Source organism: Pan paniscus, chromosome 11 (genome assembly GCF_029289425.2).
Source record: "Pan paniscus chromosome 11, NHGRI_mPanPan1-v2.0_pri, whole genome shotgun sequence".
NCBI lineage: Eukaryota > Metazoa > Chordata > Mammalia > Primates > Hominidae > Pan > Pan paniscus.
In genome coordinates, this window is record NC_073260.2 from 11,500,338 (window position 1) to 11,514,486 (window position 14,149).

Here is a 14,149-nt window from a genome sequence, read left to right on the forward strand (position 1 = left end):
CTTCAGTTTTCCTGCCTGTTAGGCAGCCCCATGTCAACTGCACTTAGTAGGCCGGGTTTGGTGCCCGACAAGACATGAAGTGGTGGAGGTGGGCAGGATCCCAGCGCTACCATCTTCTTGAACCAGTGATCTCAACACATCGGATTTCTGTTTCCTCATCTGCAAAATGGGATCAGTGAGCTCAGGTGGGTCACAAATTCTACAGGAACTACTTTAGCCAAGCCCAGCCCCCTGAAAGTTCCCCTCGGTGGGCTGTTAGGGTGATTGTTTTCATCTGTGGGGCTGCCTGATGCGTCCCACCCGCCAGCCTTGGAGAGGGTGGGATGGGAGGGTGGGGTGCTTGGGGAGACAAGCCTAGAGGCTGGGCCCTCCCACCCCACTGCCTCCCCCCATCCCAGGGCCCCCCACCCAGTGACAAAGCCCGTGGCACTTCCTCTACCCGGTTGGCAGGCGGCCTGGCCCATCCCCTTCTCTAAGGAAGCGCATTTCCTGCCTCCCTGGGCCGGCCGGGCTGGATGAGCCGGGAGCTCCCTGCTGCCGGTCATACCACAGCCTTCATCTGCGCCCTGGGGCCAGGACTGCTGCCGTCACTGCCATCCATTAGAGCCCAGCACCCCCTCCCCGCCCATCCTTCGGACAGCAACTCCAGCCCAGCCCCGCGTCCCTGTGTCCACTTCTCCTGACCCCTCGGCCGCCACCCCAGAAGGCTGGAGCAGGGACGCCGTCGCTCCGGCCGCCTGCTCCCCTCGGGTCCCCGTGCGAGCCCACGCCGGCCCTGGTGCCCGCCCGCAGCCCTGCCACTGGACACTGGATAAGGCCCAGCGCACAGGCCCCCACGTGGACAGCATGGACCGCGGCACGCTCCCTCTGGCTGTTGCCCTGCTGCTGGCCGGCTGCAGCCTCAGCCCCACAAGTAGGTGTCCAGGGACCCGGGGTGGGGAGACTCGGCCTCCGGTGCACGGACCAGGCCCCAAGTATTCCCGGCCTCCTTCCTGTATCCTGAGCTTACGCCCAGCAGAGCCATCCCTGGGGCTTTGGAGGGTCACCAACCCTCCCAGTTTGCTGGAACTAAATGGTTATGCAGGACTTTCAGTATTGAAAGCCTCGGGCAAACTGGGCTGACTCTTTCACTTTAACCCTGGTCTCTGGCGTCTGCTCACCCAGCTGCGTTCCATTACTCCCTGGGAAGCCTAGGTCCCAGAATGCTGTGCAGCGACGGGAGAGTTTCCTGGCCTCTCTGGGCCTTGAGTTTCCCCATGAGGAATGGATGGGAAGGAGGGCCCACAGCCTGGGCTCTGAGCACCGTCTCTGGGTTCAAATCTCACATAGGCACTTCCTTGTGGTGTGATCCTGGGGGACTGCCTTCGGGCCTCTGAGCAAAGTGGGGAAGAGAACAGACTTCCCTCTCAGAGCTGCTGAGGAGGTGGGTGGTGAGGGATCATTGCAGAGAGGGCTCTGGCAGACTGGCCACTTCTGTGTTGTTTTATTGTTAGCTTTAAGTTCCTCCAGCTCACCTTCCCCAGGGCCTTTGGGCAGCTCCTCAAACCCTTTGAACAGGGCAAGGCTGCAGGGCCCTGCCCTGCCTCCCTCCCACCTCCCTGATCCCCAGAAAGGGTGCAGGAGTGGGTGCAGGCCAGGTTAGGGGTTCTGCGGGGCTCCTTGGCCTGGGGGCTCTTCCAAGGGGTCATGGCCTCTGCTGCTTTCTGAAACTGACTAGAGGAGGGGCGGTGAGGAACAAGGGACCCCCAGCCCCATGTCCCACTCCCTATCCCTCGGCCACCTCAAGCCGCTGGCCGGTCCTGTGGACATCCTTTGACCCACCTGTGCATCCAGGGGCTTCCTGACAGATTTGGGGGAAGAGGGGCAGAAATGAGCTGAGAGTGTGGGGAGGAAGGGGAAGGAAAACAGCGGTGGGGCAGCCAACTTCTCCCCATCTCCCCACCTGATGGCATTTTAGAGTCCCTGATTCTGGGTCTCTAAAGCTCTGCCCACCACCTGATTGACAGGAAACTGAGTCTCAGACATATTAAGGGACTTAGCAGGGATTTGACTCCCGGCCTGCGGCTCCCTAAATGTTTGCTCCTAGTAAGGTGTGATAGGGTGAACCCTCTTAATGCGGCTCACAACGACCCTGCAAGATGGCTGCCATCATCATCCCCATTTTACAGAAAAGGGAGGCTCTAACCTGCCCAGTTCACATGGCTAAGACGGAGCCCCTACCTCAGCTCCAAGATCTCCCTCTCTCGTATTTCTCGCTGCAGTAACACTCTCTTCCTCTTGGTCGTTAGAGAAAGGTCCATGCAGACATTTAGGGCCTGGTTTTAAAGGATCAAAGGCAGTGATATGCTGGTGAATAATTAACAACGGGGTGGGGAGCTCAATTTGTAGCGTTTGTGGATTTTCACAGCGTAAGTACTCCCACCCGGCTGACTTCAAGCCACCAACTCACCAAGTTTGGAGCTGGGAATCAGTGCCCGGTAGCACCTGGCGGTTGGTTCTCCAGAGTCTCTGCAGGCGCAGATCACATCGAGAGCAGAGATGACAGTCAGGGGTGTAAAACGATTAGGAAGAAATGAGTTTGGACATTCATGACCTTTTAAAAATATATAGTAATAGCTATGTAACAGCCAGTTGGAAAAACTCCTGGAAACGTATCCGTCTGTTCCTGTGAGCAGGTAGGAGCTGGTCCCAGTGCACCAGGAGTCACAGGCTCAAAGGTACAACAGACCATCAACCCAACTCATTTATGGTCTGGGAAGCTGAGGCCCATGGAAGGCAGAGGGGAGCCTGGGGCCAGGGCCTGGAAGCCAGCTGGGGGTGGGGGTCGGAGTGACCCTGACCTCCTAGAAATGGGTCTAGAATTTGGGGGCACCACTTGTAAGAATCTCCTAAAACTGTACCTTGCATGTGACTTGATACCCTCACAAATCAGCCTTCAGTAGTCAGCCTTCTAAAGTTATTTGTTCAACTCTGTAAAGATGCGTGGTCCATGGGTACCCGTAACAAAAACCCGATAACTGGAAATGATCTAAGTGTCCATGAGCAAAGACTGTTAATAAATTACCACACGACGGAATGTCATGCAGCAGGCACCAAGAAGGCAGAGTCATATGAACACTGCCATGGACGGATGTCAGGGACACACTGTTAGGTGCCCAAACAACAATAATTCCATTTTGGCAACAATAAAATAGTAATAATGTACAATATGCACAGAGAAAATTCTGGAATAGAGTTTTCTATTTAACCCACTATTACTGTTCTCTGGTCTGGGGTTTTCTCTGTGGGACTTTCACTTTCTTTTTTAAATTTTTTTGAGACAGAGTCTTGCTCTTGTCACCCAGGCTGCAGTGCAATGGCACAATCTAGGCTCACTGCAACCTCCGTCTCCCGGGTTCAAGCAGTTCTCCTGCCTCATCCTCTCGAGTAGCTGGGACTACAGGCGCCGGCCCCACACCTGCCTAATTTTTGTATTTTTAGTAGAGACGGGGTTTCACCATGTTGGCCAGGCTGGTCTCGAACTCTTGACCTCGTGATCCGCCCGCCTCAGCCTCCCAAAGTGCTGGGATTACAGGTGTGAGCCACCATGCCTGGCTGGGACTTTGACTTTCTAAGACACACTTTCCTGTCATGTTGGGTTTTTTTGTTTTCTTTTGTTTTAGGAACAAGCAGGCCGGGTGCAGTGGCTCACGCCTCTAATCCCAGCACTTTGGGAGGGAGGCTGAGGCGGGTGGATCACCTGAGGTCAGGAGTTCATGACCAGCCTGACCAACATGGCAAAACCTTGTCTCTACTAAAAATACAAAAATTAGCCAGGCATGGTGGTGGGCGCCTGTAATCCCAGCTACTTGGGAGGCTGAGGCAGGAGAATCGCTTGACCCTGGGAGGTGGAGGTTGTGATGAGCCGAGATCAAGCCACTGCACTCCAGCCTAGGTGACAGAGCAAGACTTTGTATCAAAAAAGAAAAAAAAAGAACAAGCATGTAGAGATTTTTTTTAAAGCAATTAAAATTAACCATATAGCTGCCTCAGCTTGCCCCTCAAAAAAAATAGAGAAAAGGAAAAAAATCACCTCGGAACTCCTTTATTGATACAGGTACTGTTAGTATGGTGGTAGATGGCCTACTAGTTTTTTTTTCTAACTTTTTAAGCTACTTTTAATCCAGATGGGTCCACATTTTGGGAGTCTTTTGTCTATTTCTTTCAAACCAGATCTCCATGTTGTCCTGTGGACTCCATGACCATCCTCTTGCAGTTCTGGAATATTCTGTCCCATCAACTTGTCACCGTTTGCTTAGCAGACCCCTTATTGTTAAATATTTAGGTGATTTCCCCTTTGTTCTAGTTATAAATACTACCACAATGCACAGTTTTGGTACGTGCACCTTTTCCTGTATTTTGGATTATTTCATGTGGATTGCGTCCCAGCAGCAAGGCTGCAGCGGCTCGTGGCCTGTGCTGGGTGGCTGGGATTGAAGAGTGTTCCTGAGTGTGGAGGATCCTTTGCTGGAGGACTTAAAGTCCCCATGCTGCTGGCTGTCTGTGTTGGAGTCTGGGACTCGCTGGAGAAGGGTCAGTGGCGCAAGAGCGAGACCACAAACACCTGTCTCTTAGAGGCTGCGTTCCCATTTGCTAGGAGGAAAAAGAGCCTGGAGCAGGAGCCGTGTGAACCAGGAGAGGGTGGGCTCCCCGAGACACGGGGGACGTGACCATTAGCATTCTCCCTCACCCCAGCCAGACAGATGTGACCCAGAGGGACAGAGGGACTTGCTTGTGGTCACGGATGTGTTGGTGCCGGGCCCTCTGGCGACAGACCCATTCGTTTGCCCCAGGGCTGGAGGTGGATCTGGGCAAGAGTGAGGCAGCCACCTCTCCTCTGTCCCCAGCATGTCAGGCATAGAGCCAGCTCCTCCTTGCCTCTATCCCCAGTTTACAGATGAGAAAATTGAGGTTTGGGACAAATGACAGGTCCAGATTTCAACTCCAGGCCGTCTGCTTCCAAATTCAGCTTCTTTTCCCCACAACTTTTGTGACCTGAATGCTGGAGACCTAAAGAACTGTTTACCCTTGGCTCTGGGACCCTGCTTCCTAGTTCCAGCCCAGGCTTTGGGGCACCAGCCTTGGAGGCTGAAGGGGACCCTCACCCAGGGTTCAGCTGGCTTCAACCCCTGTGGCAGGAGTGGGGGTGGGATAAAGAGATGATATAACAACTGACATTTATTCAGCACTTACAGTATGCTAGACGCTGCTCTAAGCGTGGTATGTGTACTGTCAGACTTAACGCTTGCAAAAGCCCTACAAAGGAGATACTCTTTCTGCCCCCATTTGACAGATGGGGAGACTGAGGTACTCGTATAACTCAGTCAGGTGAAGAAATTTACCCAAGTAACACTGCCCTGAAATGAGCCACTGGGGCTTGAGCCCTGGGCCTAAGCACTGCAGTGTGCTGCCACAGTGGAGAGGATGGGGATCTTCCTCTTGCCTGATCTTCTCCCCGCAGGCACTCAACCTTTTCTCTGGTCCCCATAACGGCCCTCCCATCCGGGGTACAACCCCTGGGACCCTGCCTTTACCTTCAGCAGCCCCATCTATGCCCTGCTCTCTCTTCCTCCTGCCTTCATCCTTAGGTGAAACCTCAGACTGTCAGACCCCTAGTAGAACTTAGAATATGTCCTATCCACCCCTCCTCTTCCCCACCCACTAGCCATAGGGAAACAGAGTCCCAGAATGGTGGGGGGACTTGATGTGGGTCACCCAGCAGGTCAGAGGCAGCCCTGACCAGCCAGTTCCACAAATGGATGTTTGTGGTGTTAGAAACAAAATGCTTGTTCCTCAGTGCCGCAAAGAAATAGCACTTGAACATAAATTTAATCTTCTCAGCAAGGCAATTTTTACTTCTACAGAAGGGTGCGATTCAAGAATGGAGTAATGGCGAGAGCACATCTGAACAAGGGAGGGGAAGGGGTTCTTACTCCTGACGCAGGTAGCCCCTACTGCTACGTCGTTCCCCTATGGGCTAGTGTTGGACCGCACAGTCTAAGCTAATTCCAATTAGCTATTTTAGAGAGAGCAGGGGTATGAGCCAGAGTGGTGGGGTGAGTAGTTTGGCAGGAAGGATGGTTAGGAACAGGTAACTAAAGGTGACTTAGGTCAAAGCAGGTGACCAGGGGTTTGTGAGGTCAAAGCACATGACCAGGATGAGTCAGGATGGAGCAGGTGACCAGGGGAACAGATGTGAACTACTGATTAAAACTGGTGGAAAAGGTTGTTTACTGAAACCATGAGGAAGGTAAACTTTAAAATGGAGGACAAAGAACTGAACATACTGACATACTGATTCTTTGAAGAGAAATCTAGAACTCACTGTATCCAGTGGAAGTGGATGTTTGCTCTGAGCCCTGGACTAACTGATTGGGACATGGAATGCTGTGGACTCTCCTTGTCCTGGAAAAACTCACTGTCTGCTGGGAGTGCAGACACACTGACAAATCAAAACAGCACACCTGGGCATGTATGGTCTGGTTCTCCAAGGACACCCAAGGACGGATGCACCTAAGAAAGGAGGGACTGGCTTCAGTGAGATTTTCAGGACAGGGTTTTGAAGGATGAATAGAAGTTCACTAGGGGCTGGGCATGGTGGCTCATGCCTGTAATCCCAATGTTTTGGGAGGCTAAGGTGGGAGGATCACTTGAGGCCAGGCGTTCAAGACCAGCCTGGGCAACATAGCAAGACTCTCTCTCCACAAATATTTTTAAAATTTAGTTGGGCATAATGACTCATACCTGTAGCTGCTCGGGAGGCTGAGGCAGAGGATTGCTTGAGGCCAGGAGGTGGAGGTTACAATGAGCTATGATTGCACCACTGCACTCCAGCCTGGGCAACAGAGCAAGACCCCGACTCTCCAAAATTAAAAAAAAAAAGGCCAGGTGGTCAAACAAAGGATGAGCGTTGGTCTGGGAAAGGGCATGGCAGAGGCAGGAGCGAGGTGTGTTTAGGGGAAGAGCCCACATCTCCCCACTGACTGGGCATAAATAATTGTGATGGTAGTCACCAGTTCCTGAGCAACCCCCACTTAGCAGGAGCCAGCCTAGCGCTGTGCAGGTGTAATTTACTGGCCTGCTTGCCGACTCCATGGGAAGCTGTTATGATGACCCTCATCCCCATGTTACAGGTGAGAACACTGAGGATGGAAAGGCAGCTGGCAGGTGGAAGAATCAGGACCTGAACCTTTGGCATCTGTCAAATCGCTGTGCTTTTCACCTTTACCGTAGGCTGCAGTGCAGGAACTTGACCCTGCAGGCATCGTAGAACCAGGGGGGAGCCCGGGGCCAAGGCATGCTGAGACCTCCTGGTGGCTGGGGGCAGTGGCTGGGCTGGATGCTGGGAAACCTGTGAGGCTGTAATTGGGCCTGAAAAGGGTAAAGAGTGGCCCGGGGGTACTGAACAAGACGGGGCAGGCATTGCAGCAAGAAAGACCCTTGTTGAAACGTATCTTCCTTGGGAGGCTGAGACGGGTGGATCGCTTGAGCCCAGGAGTTTGAGACCAGCCTGGGCAATACGGCGAAACCCCGTCTCTACAAAAAATACAAAAATTAGCTGAGTGTGGTGGTCCACTTGTAGTTACTCAGGAGGCTGAGGCATGAGAATCGCTTGAACCTGGGATGGGGAGGTTATAGTGAGCCGAGATCGAGACACTGTACTCTGGCCTGGGTGACAGAGCGAGACTCTATCTCAGAAAAAAAAAGGGGGGGTGGCAGCGGGAAGAAAAGTATCTGTCCTAGTATGATGAAATAATATTCACAGCTTCTGTGTCTGGGGCACCTACTTAGTACCAGGCACTCAACAGGGGTTACCCCATCAAACTGACACACTCAGCCTGTGAATGCCTGCTGCTTGCTGGAGCCAGACTGTCTGGGTTTAAATCCAGGCCGTGACACTTAGTAGCTGGGTCACCTCGGGCAGCTGGTCTTCAGTTTCTTTAACCGTCCTGGTCTTCAGTTTCCTGGAGTGTGCATGGGTGTAATAGCGCTGCCCACCTCACAAGGATGCTGTGAGGATCAAATGAGTTCACTCGTGTAAAGCTGCCTAGGCTCCCAATAAGCATGATGGGAGCATCTGCAGTGATTATTGGTGGTCTGCAAATGGGGAAACTGAGGCTCAGAGAGGTTAGGCTTCTGCTCAAGGTGACCAGCATTTTAAGAGGCAGAGCTGGGATTTGATCCAGGCCATCTGGCTCCAGAGCTGTTTTTCTTGATCATCCTCCAAGGTGCTGAAGGTAGCCCTCTGGAAATCTGGGAGGTGCTGTGTGCACGTGGGTGGCGAGGGTGGAGAGGGGACAGTGGTGGGAGGTGGCTTCTGGGTCTCTCACTTGGGGTTCCAGTCACCCAGGCCCCCAGCGGCTCCTCCTCTGACCCAGTCCCGGGAGGCCCTGGCGTTTCCCTTGGTGCCAGGGGATTGTTTTCAACTTGGTCTGGGCCCGCCTCAGGCTCCGGGAGACAGGCCCAGGCGTCACACTCCCTCCTGTCTCCCCATTCTCGTCTGCGGGGTGGGGGCGGCCAGGATTCGAAAAGGCCCCAAAATAAATGGACCTCTTATCTGATCTCCCCGCCAGGCCTGTTATCTGATCATTACATAATGGCCAGGCTTGTGGCCTCTCCCGCTGGCTGACGGCATGGAGGAGGCGGCCCCAGGCGGCCCCAGCAATCCGGGAGGAACTGGGGTTCCTGGAAGTCTGGGGAGGGGGCAGGGAAAGTCCCAAAGGGAAGGAGGGAGGCGCTGCGATAATCTGCAGGCCAGACACTGGGTCATGTCGGGAGACGCGGGTCCGAGGCCCGGCCTGGTCAGCCATGTGCTGTGAGACTTTGACCTGTTCCATCCCTCCAGACCTCAGTCTCCCCATCTGAGTAGGAGGGGCTTAAGCTAGGTAACAGCCAAGGAACCTGTGCTCACCGATGAGGAAAGGAGAGGGTGGGGAGAACATGGGGGCTGGTGGGTCAGAGGGGCTGGAGACAGGAGATGGCACCAGCCCTTGATTTTGTTGGGGTGAGGGAGATCCCAGTGACCTCTCCATCCCAGAGGACCGTCACTTGGAGGCCACCCCATCCCGCCACTTCACCCCACCCCTTAGAACAGTCAATTCTACAGTGACTGAAGTCAGTCAAATAATTGTAAGTAAGAGAAAGCTGCCGGCCAGGCATGCTGGCTCACTCATGGTGGCTCACACCTGTAATCCTAGCACTTTGGGAGGCTGAGGCGGGAGGACTGCTTGAGCTCAGGAGTTTGAGACCAGCCTGAGCAACATAGTGAGACCCAGTCTCTACTAAAAATTTAAAAAATTAGCCAGGTGTGGTGGCGCACAACTGTAGTCCCAACTACTCGGGAGGCTGAGGCAGGAGGATCGCTTGAGCCCAGCAGCTCAAGGCTGCAGTGAGCTGTTATCACACCACTGCGCTCCAGCCCAGGAGACAGAGGGCAACCTTGTCTGAAAAATAAACAAATAGAAATTTAAGAAAGAATTGCCATGTGCCCAGTCTCATGGAGTCCTCCCAGCCGCCTCCGTGGATCATGTGGGCTCTGTTGTCATTTTATAGACCAGGTATTGAAGCCCCAAGAGGTGAAATCATTCACCAAAGCCACATAGCTGGTAAGCATTGGGCCTGAGAGGCAAACCAGGTCAGCCTGGCTCCAGGGAGCTTGCTTTTAACCAAAATGCCACTATGTCCAGGCACTCCAGAGTCCCTGGGACATGTAGGATAGGGTCAGAGAGAGGACATATAAGGCCTGGGCCCCCGTGGCAGCCAGAAGTCCTCATCCAGATCTTCTCCTTCCCAAGACAGAGCTGGGAATGGCGTTGCCATGGCAAGGGGCGACCATCTCACTTCCTTTGCTGACTTCTGGGGCCCAGAGCCCAACGTGCTGCGGGAAGGTGAGGAAGGAGGCTGGTGAGGCTCCAGACAGCCCAGGATTCAGAAGAAGCCTCCCTGCCCCCTCCTCTGAGCCGGCCTTGGCTGGACATGAAGCCAGTCTCTCCGCGCCCATCTTTGATCTCCAAGAAAACAGGAAGTGAGCGCGACAAGATGGAGACACAAACTTCCAAACAGTCTCCCCTTCTGTCCTCCTTCCCTCCTCCGGAGCCCCCTTCCCCCGGCACATTCCTCAGGACGAGGTGTAGGAGCCTCATTTCCTTTTCCGACCCTGCTGGGTCAGGGTGAAATTCCATTCCTTTCCCTCAGGACCTGTGTTTCCGGGCTCTGCGGTCTGCTCCGGCAGCCTCCAGACCTGGGCCGCCTTCCCGGCTCGCCCTGTCCCTTGGGGCTAGGGAACTCTCAACCCCTTCAGACCATTCCTCCCACCACCTTGAGGCAAGAGAGGGGAAGCTTTGTCTCCTGATCTCAGCTCCTGCCTTACCTGGAGGGAGACTTGGGTTCACACTAGGCCCTGCCATGAAGTTAGGTTTGCCAGATACATCAAATGAAAATAAGCCGGGTGTGGTGGCTCATGCCTGTAATCCCAACACTTTGGGAGGCCGAGGTGGGAGGATCTCTTGAGTCCAGGAGTTCAATACCAGCTTGAGCAACATGGTGAAACCTCATCTCTATAAAAATGCAAAAATTATCTGGGTGTGGTGGTGCATGCCTATAGTTCCAGCTACTCAGGAGGCCGAGGTGGGAGGATCACTTGAGCCTGGGAGGTTGAGGCTGCAGTGAGCTATGATTTTGCCACTGCACTCCAGCCTGAGCAACAGAGCAGAGTCTGTCTCAAAAAAATAAAAAATAGGCCAGGCGCAGTGGCTCATGCCTGTAATCCTAGCACTTTGGGAGGCCAAGGCAGGTGGATCACCTGAGGTTGGGAGTTCGAGACGAGCCTGACCAACATGGAGAAGCCCCATCTTTACTAAAAATACAAAAAATTAGCCAGGCATGGTGGCGCATGCCTGTAATCCCAGCTACTTGGGAGGCTGAGGCAGGAGAATCACTTGAACCCAGGAGGCAGAGGTTGCAGTAAGCCGAGATCACACTGTTGCGCTCCAGCCTGGGCAACAAGAGCAAAACTCTGTCTCAAAAAAAATAAAATAAAATAATAAAAAATAATTTTTAAAAATAAATAAAAAATAAAAATATAGGAGGCTGGCCGGGCACGGTGGCTCACGCCTGTAATCCCAGCACTTTGGGAGGCCGAAGTGGGCAGATCACCTGAGGTCGGGAGTTCGAGACCAACCTGAGCAACATGGAGAAACCCCATCGCTACTAAAAATACAAAATTAGCTGGGTGTGGTGGTGCATGCCTATAATCCCAGCTACTTGGGAGGCTGAGGCAGGAGAATCATTTGAACCCAGGAGGCAGAGGTTGCGGTGAGCCAAGATCACACCATTGCACTCCAGCCTGGGCAAGAAGAACAAAACTCCGTCTCAAAAAAAAAAAAAAAATATATATATATATATATATATATGTGGGTGTGTGGGTGTATATATGTATATCTATATATGTATATATATGTATGTATATATGTAGATCTATGTATATGTGTGTGTATGTATATACACACACACACATATATACATGGGGCCCAGTGAAATCCGAATTTCAGATAAACAATGAAAATTTAGTATAAGTATGTTCCATGCAATATTTGCAATATACTAATACTTAAAAAAATTTACTCATTGTTTATCTGAAATTTAAATTTAGCTGGGTGTCCTTCTATTCATCAATCCTATACGTAGTAGCACTGTGACCTTGGGCAGGAGACGTTTCCTCTCCTAGCCTTGGTTTTTTTAATCCATGGAACGAATATAATGATATCCACCTCGTAAGGTGGCTGTGATGATGCAGGAAAGCCGTTAGCTCATGTCAAGTCCCTAGGAGACGTTTGGAAAGTAGGAGTCATTGTCAACACCTTATTCTCACCTGGCCTCTTTCTGGATGTTTCTCCAACAGGTCTTGCAGAAACAGTCCATTGTGACCTTCAGCCTGTGGGCCCCGAGAGGGGCGAGGTGACATATACCACTAGCCAGGTCTCGAAGGGCTGCGTGGCTCAGGCCCCCAATGCCATCCTTGAAGTCCATGTCCTCTTCCTGGAGTTCCCAACGGTGAGTGTCCCATGGCAGGGTTGGGTGGGGGCTCAGAGGAAGCTCCAAGGCAGATGGGGTGAGGGGTGCCTTCCTTGTGGCTGTCCCTGGGGCAGTGGCTGAGTCCTCGTTAGGCCCCCTGCCAAGAGAGTGATGTGGGCATCTCACAGGGCCCATAAGAGGTGGCATTTTTAGGGGCAGGGTCTGGATCAGGGCAATCTTTTGGGTGCCACCAGAAGACTCAGGTGGGAAGAGCTGAGTAGAGAAGAGCCAGATGGGTGGGGGGGGACCAGGTGAGTGTTGCTTATGCACCTTCAATGATGGAGACCTCACGGAATCTCAGAAGAATGCAGCTCCTCTCTAGGGAGCTTGGACTTTGAAAAGTGCTTCTTGGGCCAGCCACAGTGGCTCACGCCTGTAATTCCAGCACTTTAGGAGGCCGAGGCAGGTAGATCACAAGGTCAGGAGATCGAGACCATTCTGGCCAACATGGTGAAACCCCATCTCTACTAAAAATACAAAAATTAGCTGGGCGTGGTGGTGAGCGCCTGTAATCCCAGCTACTTGGGAGGCTGAGGCAGGAGAATTGCTTGAACCAGTGAGTTGGAGGTTGCAGTGAGCTGAGATTGCGCCACTGCACTCTGGCCTGGTGACAGAGTGAGACTCCGTCTCAAAAAAATAAAAAATAAAAAAATAAAAATAAAATAAAAATACAAAAATTAGCTAGGCATGGTAGCGCATGCCTGTAATCCCAGCTGTACTTGGGAGGCTGAGGCAGGAGAATCGCTTGAACCCAGGAGGTGGAGGTTGCAGTGAGCCAACATTGCACCACTGCACTCCAGCCTGGGTGACAGAGTGAGACCCTGTCTCAAAAAAAAAAAAAAAGAAAAGAAAAGAAAAAGAGAAGTGCTTTTCAGTTGAGCCCAGATCTTTCTCCCTGGAATGTCCCCTGCTGAATATCTGTGACCCTCAGAGATCCAAAGGCTGCTGCCGGCCTGGAGATGATTCTCTCCAGGAGACCTCCCCTCCCAGCCCACCATCGGTTTGTCTGATACGTCTGTCCTGAATAATAACACCACCTTTGTTAAGCGCTATGTGCTAGAGACTGTGCTAGGGCCGACTCCATGCCCGGAATTAAGCATCTCAACATGTATTAAGCCTCCCAAGGCTCATCTGCCAGGGTCTGTTATTATCCCCACTTCTTGGAGAAGGAAACTGAGGCTGGCTGAGAGCGATGGAGTGACATGCCCAGGGCCAGAGTTCACACCAGATCCCTGGGGATGCCAGAGCCAGCCTGCCACTTGGTTCCCCAGGTGGATCTCAGTATTCAGGTGGCTTCTGGCCTGTTGGACTGGAGATTACACCTGGTTGATGTGGCCTTCGGTCCCGATACTGACTTCGCCATGTCAGCTCCGGGTAAACTTATGGCCAATCTGCCCCCAAAACTGTTAAGTTGCCTTGCGTTTGTGCAGTGATAAGAAAGTGCTCAGACCACCAATATCGGGGGACCCTGCTCCCCACCGCCCTGCCCTCCACGAGGACTGTGGGCTTTGATAATTTCCAAATCATAGATAGTGCCAAACACACTTTGTGTGGTTTTCATAGGCATTGTCATTTTTTTTTTTCAAATTTGGTAATGATATTCAAAATACGACTGCCTCTGTTAGTTCGCGTTGTTTGTTTTAATGTTCAGGTCCCTGTGCCTCCTCTGGGTGACTGGGATCCCCCAACCCTAATTGCTCAATACTGGGCCAGGGTGAGAGGAGGGCCCCTAGGCAGGTGTCTAGGTCTATGGGAGATAGGTGTGTAGATAGCCAGCCAGGATCCAGGGGACTGGTGCATTCTCAGGGGGGCACAGGGCCAGGGCACTCCAGCTGCTACGGGATTAGGCATGGCTTGTTACGGCCACACCATCCTGAACACATCCGACCTCATCTGATCTTGGAAGCTAAGGAGACTTGGGCCTGGAGGAAGAAACATCATGGATGTCCAAGAGCTCACCAAGGAAGGAGGTGGTGTGGAAGAGCACAGAATAGAGTGAATGCGGAGGCAGAGGGAACAGGCTCTGTCTGGGGTCATC

At 52.7% G+C, this 14,149-nt stretch overlaps 1 protein-coding gene across 1 annotated transcript in view; it reads left to right on the top strand.

Annotated features, from left to right (window-relative positions):
* Positions 1-298: 298 nt before the first annotated feature.
* Positions 299-14,149, top strand: part of ENG (endoglin) — a 39,919-nt gene continuing 26,068 nt past the window's right edge. Inside the window, exons 1-2 of the mRNA XM_003822301.4 lie at positions 299-913; positions 11,939-12,090. Of these exons, the coding sequence (XP_003822349.1) occupies positions 847-913; positions 11,939-12,090 (219 nt within the window). The 5' untranslated portion in view covers positions 299-846. The remainder of the gene's footprint in view (positions 914-11,938; positions 12,091-14,149) is intronic.